The sequence below is a fragment of the Cannabis sativa genome, chromosome 1, assembly GCF_029168945.1.
Source record: "Cannabis sativa cultivar Pink pepper isolate KNU-18-1 chromosome 1, ASM2916894v1, whole genome shotgun sequence".
NCBI lineage: Eukaryota > Viridiplantae > Streptophyta > Magnoliopsida > Rosales > Cannabaceae > Cannabis > Cannabis sativa.
In genome coordinates, this window is record NC_083601.1 from 34363073 (window position 1) to 34383015 (window position 19943).

A 19943-nucleotide genomic window follows, 5' to 3' on the forward strand; every position below is an offset into this window, starting at 1 on the left:
CCAAAGTGATTGGGAGTTTGATCATTCCTTTGATTGCTATGACATCTCCCGAGAAGCCATAGATGCTCGATGTCATAGGTCGCAAATCCTTTTCTTGTAATCCCATTTGCTTGAAGGCTTGGAAATTCAGTAAATTCACCGAACTCCCATTGTCGACTAATATGCGATGGACGTTGTCTCCACCAATATTGGCGACTATCACCAGTGCGTCAGAGTGCGGGTGGTGGACCCATCTCGCATCGCTCTCCATAAAGACGATGTCCTCGCATTCCTTCTTGAAGAGCTTCTCTGGCCGTTCACCAAGATTGTTCACATTGGTTAACGGCCTCTCCTTGGCTTCTCTAGCATACCTTTCTTGTGATTTGCGAGAGTCGCCTGCGATATGCGGTCCTCCGATTATAGTTAAGATGTTGCGAGGCGTTCTCGAGCCACTCGCGTTCTGACTATCTCCTTTGCCATCCGCTTGGGGATGTCCCTCCTCGCTTCTTTTGTACTTGTCGAACTTCCCTCTTCTGATCAGTTCCTCTATCTCGTCCTGCAAGACCCAACACTCAAGGGTAGTGTGACCAATGTCTTTGTGGTACTTACAGAACTTCTTGGGATCTCTTCGATCGCGATTTCCCCTGATGGGGGGCGGCTTCTTGAAGACGCCGTTCCTTTCCTCAATCGCATAGATGTGGTCTCGAGGTACGGCCAGTTCGGTATAATTGACAAAGCGAGGTCCCCCTTTCCTTTTCGGCGAGGACTCCTTCTTTGGGGGTGACTTAGCCAACTTCGGGCTTCGCGGTCTGCGCGGGCTGCGTCTTCTTGGGCTTCGGCCCCTGGAATTCTTTCCTCGCAGACTGCGAGAACGCGACCGCGGTATGGGTGATCGTCGTTTGTTCTTGCCCTTCTCTAATTCTGCCAAAGAATTCTCGATTCTCTTATGAGGTTCGGCCATGGCGAAGAACTCTACCAAGGATTCTGGTCTTCGGGCCTGTAGCTCTTTCCAGAAGTCGGTTCTTGGCAAGATACCTGTTATTAGCATGCAAACAAGCGAAGACTCGGGGGCCTTCTCGACCTTCGTTACTTCGGCGTTAAAACGCTTGAAATAATTTTGCAAAGACTCACCAGGCTCTTGTTTGATGTTGGCCAAAGTCGTATAGGGTGGCCTATACGTCATCGTGGCCTGGAAATGTGTGAGGAATAAGTCGACGAAGTTTTCCCACGTCGATATCGATGCCTCTGGTAATTGGGTGAACCAATCATGGGCATTCTCCTCGAGTGTGGCCGCAAGAATGCGACACTTCGCAAGTTGCGATACCTGGTCCACTTCCATTATAGTGTTAAACTTTTCTAGGTAATCTAACGGGTTAGAAGTACCTTTATATTTGAGGGATTCGGATAAACGAAACCCTTTTGGAAGTTGGGCCTGCCGCACTTCTGCGGTAAAAGGCGAAGTGCCGTGCAGCTTGTATATGGGCTTACGCTGCTGCTCGAGCATCTTCAAAGCTTGCAGAAGCATGCTTTGATCGATTCCTCCTGTCGCAGGGGTTGGAGTCGCTACGACTGCGGGGCTCGCAACCACTGCGGCAAGGTTCGAGGGGATATTAATCCCAGTGGTCGCGATCGGCGCGATAGGCGGGTTGTTAACTGTATTGACACCCTGATCGCCCGTATGGGGATCATGGAGCGTCTCAGTGTTATGCGGGCCGCGGGAGCGTGCCCTAAAGACTGCGTTGAGGTGATCACGCAGATCACCTCGGTGTACACGATAATGTCCTCCCTGCTGTGTCTGTACAGAGCCAGACCTCGTATACCTGCTCGGAGTGCGGCCATGCGAGGATGAAGAGGCCGACTCTGCGTCGTTATCTCGAGGTGGACGACTGCGAGGGTTGCGGCGCTCAGGATCCTCGTCGATTTGTGCGCTCCGGTTAGGAAACCTTGCAGATTGATCTCTTGACGTCAGGTGATTCAAGTCCAGAACTTCAGGATCAGTTCTTCGTTCCCTGCGTACACGGTTAGTTTGACGTCTGGAAACTGTTACCTGAGGGTTTTCGTTGCGAATGGCAGGAACTCGAGGAGGGCGTCGAGCTCGACTCTGTCCATCTACCTCGGCTTGTAGTGCTCGCAGCTGATCCTGGATTGCAGCATATTAATCGGTCGTGAGCTGGACCACTCCTTCGGACACTACCGCCGGGGTGACGGGGGGAAAGTGCATGGTTGCTGGTGGTGTGGACGTGTCTCCGACTTGAGGGCCAGTTGTTTCTGGGAATAGGTTGAGAGGTCTGATGTTACTCCTCCCTACTCCGCCGCTGATGACGTCTACAGGTGGCACTCCAGCTCCAGGCAATGGTACGCTCATCATTCTAATATTGATGGATCCGTTGTTAGCTCCGTTAACGTGATTTCCAGCCATGATGAATGGTGTTCTTTGAAGTGAATAAAATCTTACAGTCGAATTCCCACAGACGGCGCCAAATGTTGTCGAGTGAATTTTCGCAACACCAAAAAGTATTATTTAATTGATTAAAAAGAGAATTATTTGAGAAATGACAAGTGCGAGTATTTAACTAAAATGGCGAGTACTCGACTGGAAATGCAAGAACAAACAACAAGGCTGGAAAAAGTAAACAAGACAATGAATTATAGTGGTTCAGTCAGATTTCGTTCTGCTTAGTCCACTGTAGCAAAGGATTCGTAGGTGCATTTTCATGGTGGATCACCCCTTTATATACAAAGTAGGTGTCCAATCGGTTACATGAGGATCACATTCATTGTTAATCCATTATTTACACATTGAATTGCAATAACTAAACTCAAACAACGTTAACATTAATAAATGTGTGACAGTTACTAAATTCATCAACGTATGCGTCTTCCGCATCTGCGAGTTGACCGTTCATGTTCCGTTTGTTGAGCTCGCAGGATCGCCAGTACGTTTGGAACGTCTGCGTCCTTAGGTAATCGCCCTTTGTAGACGTCGCATGTTGGAGCTAGTAAAGTCTGGACATGCGAACTTATATTGGTCTGTCAGGGCTATTGGGTCGTTGGGACCAAACTGCATCATAGGGGATTGGTCTCTATACTTGTCGCGGAGATATAGAGGTGACACTCGCACATGTTCTGACATATGCGAGTTGGATCTACCCTGCATGATGAGAATTATGGTTATGCGGTGCGACTTAAGTCACACTTACAGTATCTCGCTGTTTTTATCCTGAGCGAGGCCTAAACTTCGAGAAGTCTCTCACGGACATTCAGCCTTCATTGGAAATCTGAATACACGTGTCCTTTAAAGAGGAGTCTGGTCTCGATTTTCTAGGTGAGAGAAATCTCACTATAACAAGAATAAAAATACCAAAAATTAGCGCAAATATTTGAAATATATATAATTTGTCTTTTGAAATCTACTCCCATATTAAAATTGGCATAATATAACTCATTATATAAAAGGTTATGGTATTGATATAAGAGGTAAAATGATTCAAATGAGTTACAAAATTATAAAATTTGTTGAAGATGATTTTTCTTAATGTATAATAATTATGAAATTCTCAACATAAATAATTCAGACTCATTTGTGTATATATAGTATTAGTATCAAAAATAAAAATACCAAAATTTAGTGAAGTATTTATAAAAAAATATATATGATATGTTTTTTGAAATTTTATTCCACTCTAAAATTAGAAAATTATTAATTATTATCTTCATCACATTAACTAAATTTGTTTTTTTTTTTTGCATCCATCTAAGAAAATATTAAATTATAGGTGGTTCAAAGTAATAATTTATAATAAACACATTAAAAAATTAGAATTATTGACTATCTTACACATATGAACAATATTATTAAAATTCTATTATTTAGAAACTAATTAAAAGGAGTGGGAACAAAAAAAAATGACAAATGACACAAATAAACATCAAAATGGTTTTACAATAACAAAATGAAACAAAGAGAAAAGCTAGAAAATTAATTGGCAATAAAATGTTAAGACTTACAAATATGTATAAGAATGAAGGAGAGAGAGGAAGAGTGAGAAATAATGTAAATTAAAATTAAGGAAATTTGAAAGACAATAAATTCTATAGTGACAAATGACAATGTTTCAATATATAGCAAAGTATGAATTAATATTATTTGTCAATAATTTTTTATTTATTAGTTAACTATTACCATTGTTAACTTGGTATAAAACATTAGTTCATTATTATAAATTATTATTATTATGTTATTATTTTTTTAATGAATTAGTAAAATGTTATTATTTTTAATTTATTATTATAAAAAATTAAAGATAATAAAAAAAAAAGTAATAATTAAAAATTAAAAATTGAAGATAATAAAAAAGGGAAGACAATACTATAAAAATTAAAAATTAGAAATAAATAAATAGTTGTAGAAGATTTAGGATGCCATTGCCATATCATACATATTCATATACAAGTATACATTGTTTATATTTTTATACATATTTATATATCTAAATCAAAATGTGTAATTACTCATTATTAATCAGTCATAATTTTCTTTCTTAGATAAAATTTATCATAATAATTGATAAAACATAAATATTTCATTCTTAATAAATGAAACAGTGGGAATGAGAAAGGGTTAGTCATTTAACGTTGAAAATTTATATTAAAACGTAGGCTAATAATAATGAAATAATGTTAAACTTTATTTTCATATAAACCCATTAAAAATTAAGTAAATTATGTAGGCTAATAATAAGAAATTTCATTGAAACGGACACTTAGTAAAAATTTATTAAAAAAAATAATTAAATAATAAGAAAAATTGAGATGTCAAGAAATAAGAAAAAAAATTCATAAAGTTCGCCATGTCACTTTTATTTGTCATTTTTTTATATAATTATATAATATAATATATAATGAATATAAAAATTTAAATAATGTATGCATGTTTTTATTACAATCTATCTATATATATCTGTAAAGAAAATTTTTTAAAAAAGTGATGTGGCATTATATATTAATTATAACGGTAAATTGCTTAAATTTTATTAGACTTTTTTATTTTTAGAGATTGAAAATCTTCCTCATAAACTAAATAGAATTTGTAATACTACTTCTAATTGTTATCCAAATTAAAGATATTATGGTTTTATGTCTTATTATGAGATGAGATTCAGATAGTTTATATAAATATATATATGGGTGACTATTCAATGGTTACATTTTTATTGTAACCATATGGTTACATCTTTTTTTGACCTGCAATAGCAGGTTAACAATAGGTAAAAATTCCATTTTTAGAATTAATTAATTATAATTAACTATTTTTTAAGTAATTAAATAAATATTTAACAAAGACCTATTTTAGCAATTAAAATTTTTAAATAATTTTTTTTTATTTATATATAAATCCCTTGATTTAATTATTTTAACCATTAACCTATTTAATTATAATATTTACACTTTTTTTTTCAAAAATTTTAATAATCGTATTGTTTGAAGTGTTTTCTTTTTTTAAAAAAAAATATTATAATTTGGACGGATACTATTATATACTATAAGATTGATTATGTTTTAAATATTACAGTAATATTTTCTTTTATTCAAAATAGAAAAATATCACTTTTTTTTATAAAAAAAAAAATTCAGTATAATTCCAAATTATATTAAAAAAAGCTAGAATCATAATATCAACTCTAAAATTTTTGTTTAAAATAAGGATTGCTTAAATTTATAGCTTTTAATCAAGCGAAATTTAGGCCAAATGACATTAATTTGATTTTATTTGCTTTGACTCCAATTATATTAATGTATTTTATACGGCTTGTTTTTTCAAACTTTTATTAATAGGTATACCAATTATTTGATTATACATTTCACTATTCAATAAGCTTTATTTCATTTTCTTTCTATGTCAGAACTTTTTTTTTATTTATTTAAATATACATCAAAACTTATACGTAATATTCTAAACAACTGAATTTTAATTTTACATATAAACAATTTTGTTGTCTTAATACATTAGAAATTTTTTTAATTTCTAAAGAAAGTGATATTTTTAATGATTGCCACGTTCTTCAATTCATTCATGTGCACCACTTGTGTGTTTCTATTTTATAGCTTACACACAACACACAACACACACTACTCACTTCCACCTTATTACAATTTTATTAGTGCCAACCACAAAATTACCATTATACTCTTTGTACCTTAATGTATCTAGTTAACTAAAATTTAATCAAATAAGATTTATTATAACAACAAAATTTATAATTTACTTAAACATTTTTTTTTTAAAATTTAAAAGTAATTAAATAGCGAATCGTATTCTCACAATTTTTTTTTTTTATATATAATAGTTTTAAATTTTCATAAATAAAATTAATTTTAGGTATAATATTGAAAAGATCCCATTAATCAATCCATTTAATTTAAATTCTATAATTAAAAAAAAAAAAAAAAACCAAAATCTTATAATAATGAATTAAACCAATTCTTTTCTTGGGACCATGCTCAAGTCTATGGGTGTCTAATTCTTTGTCCATTGTTTCCTGCAAGTTCAGCACATCATTATTTGCTTTCCTATTCCTTGCATTTTGCCACCTCTCCAACTCTTTCTCAACATTGGCAAGATATTGCTCCCCAATCTCTTTCTGGTATTCGCTCGGAATCGTTCTTTTCTTGGGACCATGCTCAAGTCTATGGGTGTCCAATTCTTTGTCCATTGTTTCCTGCAAGTTCAGCACATCATTATTTGCTTTCCTATTCCTTGCATTTTGCCACCTCTCCAACTCTTTCTCAACATTGGCAAGATATTGCTCCCCAATCTCTTTCTGGTATTCGGTCAGTTCCTCTCTCCTAGAAGCCTTCCATTCTTCAAATGCCTGTTCTTTCCGCTGCTCAGCTTCATTTGCATCAGCCTCCAGTGGCTTCTTTGGCAAATAATAAATTAGAGGCTCAGTCTTAGTCCTTATGAAATTGCAAAGATTTTTATGGTGCTCACTCCACCGAAGATACAGCAACTCCAACTTCTTCTCTTCTGTCTTGGCAGAAACACGTGCCCGCAGAGTCAGATCTCTGCCAAAAAATTAATTTAATGAAAGAAATAAAGAAAAAAATCTAATAAACTAGTAGTCACACATGGAAAAATCAAGTTCATAATTTTTATTTCTATGACAACTAATTAACATCCAGACATAAATAAGCACAACAACACTTTAGGGAACTAAATAATATTGGTATGGTTTGTTTCTTCCACTAGTTGCATTTCTCATGCATTTCATTGAGGAATTAAAACAAACACTTAATGGGCACACAAATTCTGTCCACATTTTCTGTCCACTTTGTAATCTCACTTAGTCCCATTACAAACAACTCAATAAGTTATGCAAAGCAAACACATTTAAAAAAAAAAAAAAAGATAATAAGTGGTGATTGTGAAAATCAAATCCAGAAAACACATAACTCACCAATAATGGATTACAAGACAACACCTGAATTTTCGTTGTGAATGAACATTGAGAAGGCGATGGAGGGAAAATTAGAAATGGGATGAGAGGGCAAAGAGGGCAAATTTTGCTAACAGATATCATATTATAACGTTTCAAATGGTAACAATATACACAATTTTTAAATGTCAGAACTAAACATTATAAACTAATTACGACTAACCTAACTGTAATTAAAGAATCGAATAATAGCTAAATCAAATCCCTATATAATGTCAATGTAGAACGCTATTCAAAATAGAGAGAATAACTTGATAAAACTCAAAATAACCATACAAAACCCTAAGTAAAGTACCTGATTTGAGCGAAGCAATTGTTTTATCCAGCGGCGAATGAGTGAAACGGAATTCGTCCTCTCCAATCTTCGATCTCCAATCTCCGATCTAAGTTTGAAAAAAATTCTAGGGTACAGCTGATTGAGTTGAAGAAAGCCAAAATGGCAGAGAGAGAGAGAAAGGTAGAGGGAGTGAGATCGTAGAAGATGGAGGCGCAGGGGTTTGACGGGTTCGAGAGCAATATTTAGGGAATGAAAGAGTAAGGAACGTTGAACATAATGTGAAAAGAAGTACAATATTGATGATGTACAATGTTGACATCTCTATACAATAAACTGTAATCATTTTATGTTTAAAAAAAAAAATGTAATCATTTTAAATTAAAATAGAGAAATGCTATTCATCCCGAGTAAAGTGCTAGAACTTTTTCCCGAGCAAACGTGTCAGCCACATGTCATTTATATAAGTGTCTCATGCAACAAAATTTATAATTAATTTTTATTAATTTATTTATTTAATATAATTACTTTTTTTTATCTTCTTCCTTCATCTTTATGTATTTCTCTCTCTTCGAACTGTAACTCTTCTTCTCTTTCATTACCTTTTTCTTTACTCAGCTCAATGCTTTTTTTTTTCATCTCATCTACATCCTGAGTAATAATTTTTTTTGTTGTGTGAAAATAGAGTTTAAAATGATAGTTAAATTATATTATTTTTTATTTTTCAGAGTGTAAATTATATTGTTGATTTTGTGTTTATGAACACGGAAAAATCAGAATGAGGAAAAAAAATATAGGCCAAGCAATTTTTAATCGCTAGAAAAATTATTGGTTATCAAAATCACAAGCTAACCAACTTTAATTCAAGATCTTAAGGAGAGGGCTAAAACAAATGAGTTTGAAAAATTCATACTTTTCGTGTGGGTTTGAACATAACATCACTATTACTATTTTAATTTCAGAATAGCAATTTTGTTTACTCAAGCAACTCTTCAACTGATAACCCAAATTTTATATATGTATAATAGATGTAAATTTAAGAGCTGCGTGATGACAAAGTGATATAATTTCTTCTAATGAATGTTCTATGTGGCAATTAAAATTTTTGTTTAGTTTCTATCTAGGTTTATGAATTTCAATACCCAAGATAATTTTCCCCATTTTTCCATTATTAATGTTAATATGGAAGGTGTGGTTACAAATTGTTGAGATTTCACTAAGTCCCTTTGTTTGCGCCCATGTTCCATGAGATTTCACTCATTGACATCTGTTTAATTTCATATTAACCTATTTTACAGTATGCTTATGTTGAGATTTCATTAAGTCCAATTTTTTTTTTTTTAATTTGGGTGTATAAGTAAAAAAGAAGGTGATGAAAAGAAATAGTTAGAGCATGAAGACACAGAGAGAGAGAGAGGAAGAGAGAGAGAGAGAGAGAGACAAAGAAGAAAGAGGAGGAGATAGAGAAAAAAAAAGGGCATTTTACAATTTTGTATACATTATTTTAATTAATTACAAAATATGTGCAAAAAAACTTATTATCATTTTCTCATACACTTTTATATATAATTAAAAACTTTTTTTCAATTTTTATTATAATATATATATGGTAATAATTATTGATTAGTATATATATGGTAATATTGGTTATGTTTATTTTTATGTTTACAATTATAATAAACATACTAATAATATAAAACATTTTATATATGTGTTTATTGGCTATGTTTATTTTTATGTTTACAATTATAATAAACATACTAATAATATAAAATATTTTATATATGTATTTATTTTATTTTCTATTAATTAAACATACTAATTTAATAAACAAAATAATAATATTCACATAAGTTTATTATATCACTCTACGTGTGTTATGTTTATTTTTTTAATAATTTTTTAGAAAATAAATAATATATATATAAAAAATTGTTTATCTTTATCTTTTTCTTTGTTTATTAATTGTGTCGTGTTTATATTTTTTTTAATTAAATAATTTTTGGAATTTATAAAGTTATGTTTGTTTATTTATTTTTTGATGTAAGAATTATACTTCAATAAAAAACTTGTTCACTAACTCATTAGAAAATAATCAATATATAGAAACAATAGAAAAAAATATACTTATTTTAGTATAGTATAAATTGACTATGTCTATTTTTATGTTTACAATTATAATAAACATACTAATAATATAAAATACTTTGTATATATATGTTTATTTTGTTTTCTATTTATTAAACATACTACTTTAATAAACAAAATAATAATATTCACATATGTTTATTATATCACTCTACGTGTCATGTTTATTTTTAGTAATTTTAAGTATTGATTTATATTTATATACATTAATGTTTATAATTTTGATATTGTATTTTATTAAAAAAAATCTTATTAAATTATAATAATTCATACTAAAATAAATAATAAACATTTATCTTTCAATAAAAAAATATTTAACTTGTTTATTTTTATAAAACCGTTTAATTAATTTTACGAAATTGTTTATTTTGAGGTTTAATAAACATATTAAAAATGTATGGTTTCATGTAATAAGTTTTTAAAATGCATAAATTTTTAAAATAATTTTTTTTTGCACATTTTTTGTAATTATTTTATTTTTGTTGTACATTTATGAAAAAAGCCCAAAAAAAAATTCTACCGCAGTACTGACTAAAAAAATAAATTTAATTTTCTTCAAAAAAAAAAAAAATTAAATTTAATTATAAAAGCTTTGTTTAATAACACATTTTCTAAAAGAAGTGTGGTGATTGGTGACACGTTGGCTCGGGATAAAATTCTGGCCACCTAACTCGGGATGATACGTTGGCTCGGGATAATAAAATTTTAATTATCAAGTTATATGTGTATAATTTTAAATTATTAAGAGTTTTGTTGTAAAAATTAAAATAATTTAAGTGTAAAAAAATAAATTGCTAAAAGATCCTTATTTAATAATAAATTGCAATTAATTAATTAATAATAATACTTAATTTAATTTTAAAATATAATTAATTTTAATTAAAGTTTTAAAAGGAAATAAATTAACAGGTTAATATCAGGTTACAGGTCATTTTTTTTTATTTAATTTCCAAATTAATCACAACCATTTAATGCTGATCCAATGGCTAAAAAAAACGTAACCATGATGGTTACAATAAAAATGTAACCATTAAAACCTCTTCCATGTATATATATATATATAAACAATAAAAAATCAAAATAGAAGATGAAAATGAAAAATTTAAACTTATGAAAATCAAATTTATATGAAAGAGTAGAATGGAGCGGAAAAAAAATAGTAGAAATAGAGATATATGATGAAAATAAAAACAAATAAAGATTAGTGGTAATCTTTCAAAGCAAGAAAAAAATTACCTAATAGTTTTTGGTGCAAAATATCTATTTGAGAGATTTGCCAATAAATAACCTGAAAATAGAGCATTAAGAATTAGAAAAAAGATGAAAAGAAAAACATAATAAAATCTTCAAAAAATTAATAGCCATATTAAGGAATAAAAAAATAAAGCGTAAAAAGTTAGAAAGCAACAAAAAAAAACATAAGAAAAACTTAAAAATTATGAATGTCCACAAAATTTTAACTTATATATATAGACAAAGGAATAAGAGCTAGAATACAAAGAGTTTTTTTTTTTTTTAATAGAAAAATATAAATAGTTTTAGTAATTAATTATAGACTTAATATATAAACATAAATATAGGAGTTACACAAAGAATACAAATAGTTTTTAGTTATAAATTTTGTTTTAAGTAGCATTAAAAAGTCTAAATATATAAGAAAAATTAAAAATTTTGAAAGAATTAAAAAATGGAAAAACTCTCATATATGATGTCACATCACTTTTTCTAAAATTCTCAGATATATGTATATAAATTGATTCTCTTTTATATTTAACTAGGGAATGGTACCGCGCTTCGCGCGGTTTTAATAATAATTGAAAATTACATATTTTATATTTTAATAATAATTTTATATTTTATAGTGAAGTTTATATATTTTATGATTGAAATTCATGATTAATTTTACAGCGTGTACAATTTAAATTATTATAAAAATAAATTAGTAAGTATTTTTTTTCTCCTGATTTAAAAAAAAAAAAATCTCTAAACTATTACTGATGTTAAATATTCTCGATACTGAGTTGTGATCTTTCTCTTACTTTTCATCTTATATGGTTAATATAAAACTGATTTGGCACATTAAATCCTAACATGTTTTAGTGATATCAATGCAATGTGTATGAAATAAATAAGTATTTTGTTGTCTCTATTTAAAAAAAAAATAAGAATTGTACTCTCTAAATTTATTAACGTTTAAAATTATTTAAATAATCAAATTAATAAAAACTCAATTATTTTTAAGTGCATATATATATATATAGTTAGAGGTAAAAAAAATGTGTATACGTGCATTATATCTTACTAAATAAATTAATTATAATTTTTATATTTTAAAGCTATTATACATAACTTTAAGATAGTTAAAAATTATGAATTTATTATTATATATTGAATTGTATATTATGAGTTAATAGAAAAGTATAGAATATGTGAAGATTAAAAAAATCAACCCATCTATATTACATAAAGATTTTGTTGATGATTAATATTTTTATAAGTTATATTTAGATTATTGATTTTATTTTTTTATTAGTGTTAATATTATGTATTGTAGATGAAGATGTTTATAAGTTATCAATTTTTAAGAGAAGTTTTTTATCTATTAATTATGATATAGAGATTAAAAGCATAACTCACCAAAAATTATAAAAAATTCAAAATTTTATTAAAAAAAAAAAGAAAAAATACAAAGTAAAAAAAGAAAAAGATGTCACATGTTTTTGCTTGGGTTTTTTTATTATATATAAATAATTTCACTTTTTTGTCGTTTTGTAATAATAAAAGTATTATGAATACATATTTAGTTTTATATTTATTTAGTTAATGATAATCTTTTAAATACACATACAATCTCGATGAATAATTCATACATTATGTAATTTTTCATTCACTCATATTTTTTACAATATTTTTATAAAACGTCTAAATTATAAATGATTAAATTTATGTTTATGAAAGAAATTATATGTTTTGACCAATTATTATTTTGGACTATATATATTTTACAATTGATTTTTCTTATAATAATTCTGTATTGGTCAATATATTTGATAGGAATATATTTTTCTTTTTTAAAAATTTCTTCAAACTCTTAAATTGTATATAAATTGTTAAAAAATACATAAGAGAAACTCATTATAATTCGATTACTTTACGATTTAGCACTATTTTTTTTTTAAATAAGACTCTAACTGTCAAGCATTATTATTGCATGCTTCTTTTTAAAGCGTATAATAATATTTATATGTATAGGACAATCTCATATACTTGTATTTATATTATGTCAAATACAAGAAAAATATTTACATATTTTAAGAAGTTCACATTAAAATTAATTATTAATAATAATGTGATTTGTTTTCCACAATATTTCAGTTTAATTGTTATAATATATAAAATTATAATACATAACATTATTTTATGAATCTAGAGTGACAAAAAAAAAATAAATTTGGGACGTGAATTACTTTTTTCTTTTTGTTTTATGTTACCTATAATATTTATTTTTTCAAAATTTTAGATTTATATATAAATATAGATATAAATACTGTTAGTTTCTTATATTGCTCTAAAATAATAAATGTAGTAGATAAAACACTTTAATTAAATATATTATTGTTAGTAGTCTAATTCTCTCATTTATATTAGAAATCTTTAATTATATAACTGCTATTAAGATTACTATTAATATGATTAAAATTTTCGTAATAATACATAATAAAATTAAATTAATCCCACTATAAATAATGAAGAGTCTCAATTATATATTAGATTTATCTCTTCAACTAACAAATTAATAATTATTATTAGTTTATATTAATAGAAAAAAAACTCACAAAATTAAAACATTACAATACTATAAAAATAGAATCACCTCTTTTTATTTGAAGATTATATAGATAGGAATATGATTTTGTCCCGTGATGTACTTCACGGAATGTATTCCGTGGTACATTAGATGGGTCTCAGAGTACATTAAATGAGTGTCAGGGTACGTTTCTACTTTTTAACTCTAATTACTCCTAGATCAATCTCAGCCGTCAGATCAAATAACTTCCTCATCTGACGACTGCCGTACATCACGGATTACAATCCGTGAAAGTACAGTAACGGGACAAAATCATATCCCTATATAGATATAGATAGATAAATAAATATAGATATAAATTATATACGGACACTTTTATAAAATTTATTTTTTTATTAATAATTGAAAAAATATAATATATATAATTAATAATAATTTTAAGTTGAAATGGTTGTTTTAATGGTGAGAACTAAATGGTCATGACTATATATCATATACAAAAACTATATAACTTCCCATACACAAACTACATAATTTCATAAACGCATCATTATTATTTTCAATAATTAATATATAGAAATATATTACTAATTATTATTAAAAAAATAGAATAAACAATTGTGTAATAAATTATTATTATTTTCATATATGCATTCTAATTTCAACATAATTTATAATATATAGTAGATAATAACTATTTGCATTGTCATCTAAAAAAGGTAATAAAAAAATACACTATTAACTTATATAAATCAATATTTTTAACATACATGATTGATATCTAATTATAATAAAATTTTAAAAAATTTACAGGATAAATAATGTGTTCTCCCACATAGGCACATATATATATATATGTCAAGGGTTCTAATACATTATGATCAATCGCATTGTGAGGGCAATATTAATCAAGTGCATATACACTATATTAAAAGATTAAAAGATTTCTCACTTGTATTAAAAGGCATGTGGATCACTTGTGAACATATTTTGAATTTTTTTTTTGTGTTGTATAAGTCCTACAATCCCTAAACTTCATAAAATTGTCACGAAAAATATTAATAAAAAAAACTTTATAAACGCATTAATATGAAATTTAGAATTGTAGCAAGCAAAGCTTAATTATTACTTTTTTTATTCCAATCTTAATTCTCTAAAAAAAAATATTTTACATAAAGTTCATGATAAAATTGAATCGTAACAATAAAAATTAAAATAAAATAATAATATTGATTCTTTTTTATAATGCAATATATAATTTTATTTTTCTTATAGTCACACTATAAATACTATTTAGAATTTTATAATGTTAAAAATTATAAATAAAAAATGAGATATCTGATTTATTAGAATAGAAAGAGATGAAACTATGGATAGAAATATAATTATCATTTTTTATTACTACTACTTAGGAAAAGAATATGATACATACCTCAAATATTTGAAAGCAAATGAGAAAAGATGATGATATTTTTCTCTATAGAGAGAGTTATATATACATGATATTAGCCTTAATAGGAATATAAAAAGTTCTCTATAATAATAATAATAATAATAATAATGAATGATTAAGAGTTATAAAATATGAGAAGTCACTATATACATGTTTTAATAATAATGGTATTAATAATATGTAATTTATTTTGTTTTTCCTTTAACAAAATGTGAAAGTGTTAGAAAATAGTAAAAATAGTTAGAAAAATAGATAAGATGCCACTTAAGATCTTTTGTGCTTTGCTTTATTTATATATATTGATTATTTAATAAATAATTAAAAAAGTTAAAAAAAATGAGAAAAATAAAGAATACCTATATAGACATTAGTGTAAAATTACCAATAATATATAATTGAAAAAAAAAAATATTTACATAATTAATGATAAGTAATCTTTTCAAATAACACATATAATTAGAAATAGTATACATAATAATTAAAGAGCTAATAGTATTAAGGCTAGACATGAATTTGAAATGAATTAATTACCTAAAACTAAAAATATGCATTAAAAAATAGAAATAGGAAAAAATAGAGAATAGAGAATAGAAGAAGATTAGGATGCCACTTAAGATGTTTTGTGTTTTCCTTTATATTATATATTGATATTGATATTGATTGATATTGATATTGATTGATACTAATAGTTATATTGAGATGTTGATTTTATTTATTATTTTAATAGTGTATTTAATTTTAATTAATTGTTTTTATTATATTAAAGAGTTTCTATTTATGAGTATGGTGATGGTATGTTTTTTTATTTGTTTTGTTATATTATGTGTTGTTACAGTATAAGTTTTGTTTTGTTTTGTTTGGTGATAATGTATAGATATAAAAAAAATTTATACCACATCTTAAATTATTTGTAGCAGATAAGTTTTCTATATTATTATTGTGGATGTTATTGCAATGTATATTATTGTGTTAATATGCTAATTCACTTTTATTTATTTTATAAAGATGATGGTGTTGGATTGGTCTTTGACCCATGGTTTTCCTCCACTTTTTTTTAAGATTGACAATTGATATCAAAAAGATTGACAGTTGAATTTAGTTCTTTGTATTCTATACGAGATTTTTTATTCATATTGAATAAATTACGATATTTTTTAGAGATTTTTAATAATTTACTTACTAATTTTCTTGAGGCGTTTCTAATTCATTTTCGTATTCATGAATTAATAGTGCATGCACTGAGAGTAATTTGTGAACTAGTTTAGATGGATTTTTTATATTTTTTGATAATGTACTACTCTCTTTTAGTTTTTCAATGAAACTTTTATTCATTGTTATAAAAAAAAATCATTTAAAAAAACAACACTATACATAAGAGAATAGTGATTTTGAAATATAGTGATTTCCATTTTACATATAGGTGATTTTTGGTTGGAGGGAATAAAATATAATGAACTTAAAAAGAAAACAATTTTTATTATATTCATTTGTTTAGTATTCATTTGTTTAGTTTTATTTTAAGGTATTTGAATGAATCTCATTCTTACTCTAGTTATGTTTTTATTCTAGTTATATTGAGATATTGATTTTATTTACTATTTTAATAGTGTATTTAATTTTAATTAATTGTTTTTATTATATTAAAGAGTTTCTATTTATGAGTATGGTGATGGTATGTTTTTTTATTTGTTTTGTTATATTATGTGTTGTTACAGTATAAGTTTTGTTTTGTTTTGTTTGGTGATAATGTATATATATAAAAAGAATTTATACCACATCTTAAATTATTTGTAGCAGATAAGTTTTCTATGTTATTATTGTGGATGTTATTGCAATGTATATTATTGTTTTAATATGCTAATTCACTTTTATTTATTTTATAAAGATGATGGTGCTGGATTGGTCTTTGACCCATGGTTTTCCTCCTCTTTTTTTTAAGATTGACAATTGATATCAAAAAGATTAACAGTTGAATTTAGTTCTTTGTATTCTATACGAGATTTTTTATTCGTATTGAATAAATTACGATCTTTTTTAGAGATTTTTAATAATTTACTTACTAATCTTCTTGAGGCGTTCCTAATTCATTTTCGTATTCATGAATTAACAGTGCATGCACTTAGAGTAATTTGTGAACTAGTTTAGATGGATTCTTTATATTTTTTGATAATGTACTACTCTCTTTTAGTTTTTCAATGAAACTTTTATTCATTGTTAAAAAAAAAAATCATTTAAAAAAACAACAATATACATAAGAGAATAGTGATTTTGAAATATAGTGATTTCCATTTTACATATAGGTGATTTTTGGTTGGAGGGAATAAAATATAATGAACTTAAAAAGAAAACAATTTTTATTATATTCATTTGTTTAGTATTCATTTGTTTAGTTTTATTTTAACGTATTTGAATCTCATTCTTATTCTAGTTATGTTTTTATTCATTTTAGGGTCGGCCCTGAAAATATATGGGCCCAAGACGAATTAAATTTTGGGGCCCTAAAAAATATATAAAAAAAGAGTGTTATGGGATTTGAACCCATGACTTGGACATTATGTCATCTACCTCAACCAACTAAGCTATAAATATTTGTTGCTTATAATACACTTAAATTTTACTTAAATAAAAGCTTAATAATTTTTTTTATTTTTTTATTTTAGGCTCCCGGAAAGTGTGGGCCCTAGGCACGGGCCTAGCCCGCCTATGCCTAGGGCCGGCCCTGATTCATTCCAACCACACGCCACTTAAGTGTGCTCTTTATAATCTTAATGATAAATAAGTGCATGTATAATAACATATGTAATAACCTTTAGGTTTAAATTTATAAATTTAATCCTGTATGTATCTTTATGTATTAAAAGTGCCTATCTAACGGCATTTCTTGGTTTAACAGAATATACTTAAAAATAAAAGAATATTCTGTTAAATTTAACGATTAGCTTTGATCTCCCGTTAACAAATAAACCCAATAATTAAACCCAAAAAATTAAAGAATCTTTTAAATATTAATAATCTCTTTTTAAATTAAAAAAATCATCTTAGCCACATATCTCTCTAACAAACTTATCTTGGGAGAATATTAATAATTTTTTTTTTTAAAAAAAAAGAAAAATATAGATATTTACCTTATATGTTTGTGATTATTTTTTAGTTTTATTTTTAATTTTACCACCAAGAGGAGAAGGTTGAAAAATATTAGAATATGAAAATTTTATTGGTGCTTATCAGTAATTTGCAAAGAATGTGAAAGTCTATAAATATATAGTTGTGTAGCTAATGAGATAATAGAACTTTTTTCAATTAGAAGATTAATGTACATTTTACTATTAATAACATACATTATTATAACACAATTATGTTTTACTTACTAAATATACTGACACATATTTTATTTTTTTTAAAACAAATCGTTCAAATAATTATACTATTTTAATTATTAATTAAAATAAAAAATTAAAATATTAAATAAAACTAACAGTACGTGACTTGGCACGTAACGATCACCTAGTATAAAAAAAAATACGAAAATAAAAACATAAATGTTAAAATATTTATGGTTTCAAAACTGTATAAAAATTACAAAACAACTTTAAATGTACAAAATATCATTACCAATATAAACAAAAACAAATAAAGAAACATCAACTAAACTTAAAAATGATGATAAACAAAATCAACAAAAGATAAATCATACCCCAAACATCATTGAGCATACATAAATTTAGATCAATGAAAGTTAATAAACATAAAATACAATAAACAACTATAACCAAAAGTGACCAAAACCATGAATAACAACGAAAATACAAATAAACAAACTACTGTCAAAAGTAAAACCATCAACACAGATTATTTACAAGCCTAATAGCAACAATAAACATAAAAAGCATAAATAACAGAAAAATTATATAGAATAATATACACAACAAAATTAAAAATAATAAGCCAAATAGAAACCAATTTCAAACGGAATATTTACAACCAATTAAAGCCAACAAATAACGATAGGGTTGTTCATCCGATCCAATCCGTATTTTTTTGGTCAAACAACATCCAATACGCACTAAGTGCGGATTTCATTTTTTGGATCAAATCCAATCCGCACAATAGCTCAAATCCAATCCAATCCGCAAAAGTGCGGATCGGATCGGTTACTTTAGATTGGTTACTTTTTAATATTAAATTATTAAATATTTATGAAAAAAAAAAATTGTTTTCACATAACTAGCAACAAAATAAAACAAATTATAGTTATTTTATGTCTCCAACAACACATTAAATAAATAAAATAATAAACAACAAATTCAAAGGAAGAAAAAAAAATTGTATATATAAAAAAATATTTAATTTTATTTTAAATTGTATGTAGAATTATTCAAAAAAAAAATTGTATGTAGAAAAAAAATATATAAGAATAGAATATACATTTTATCTATTAAGTTTTGTAATATAATTGTATTATATCTATTAGACTTTTAAATTTCTATTTTCTTAATGTTATTTGTATATATAATTTTTTAATTTTGTTATAAATATGTGTGGATTGGATTGGATCGGTTACTTTTACATGTCAATCAACATCCAATCCGCACAAGTGCGGATTTTGAATTTTCCAATCCGCACAAGTGCAGATATCCGCACTTTGCAGATTAGATTGGATTGGATCGTGCAGATTAAATTGGATCGGCTATTTTATGAACCCCTAAATAACGATACAAAAATATTATAATAACTACACAAATCTAAACCCTTAACTGAAATCAAAAGAATATACACAACCCACAA

The 19943-nt window shown here is 26.7% G+C and overlaps 1 protein-coding gene across 1 annotated transcript; it reads right to left on the bottom strand.

The window, feature by feature from the left end:
• Window positions 1-443: 443 nt before the first annotated feature.
• LOC115704401 (uncharacterized) lies at window positions 444-8348 on the bottom strand. Its single transcript, XM_061109227.1, has 3 exons — window positions 8278-8348; window positions 6458-7044; window positions 444-535 (listed from the first exon to the last, which is right to left on the bottom strand). Exons 1-3 carry the CDS (start codon window positions 8346-8348, stop codon window positions 444-446), a joined length of 750 nt encoding a protein of 249 aa, XP_060965210.1.
• Window positions 8349-19943: the final 11595 nt, after the last annotated feature.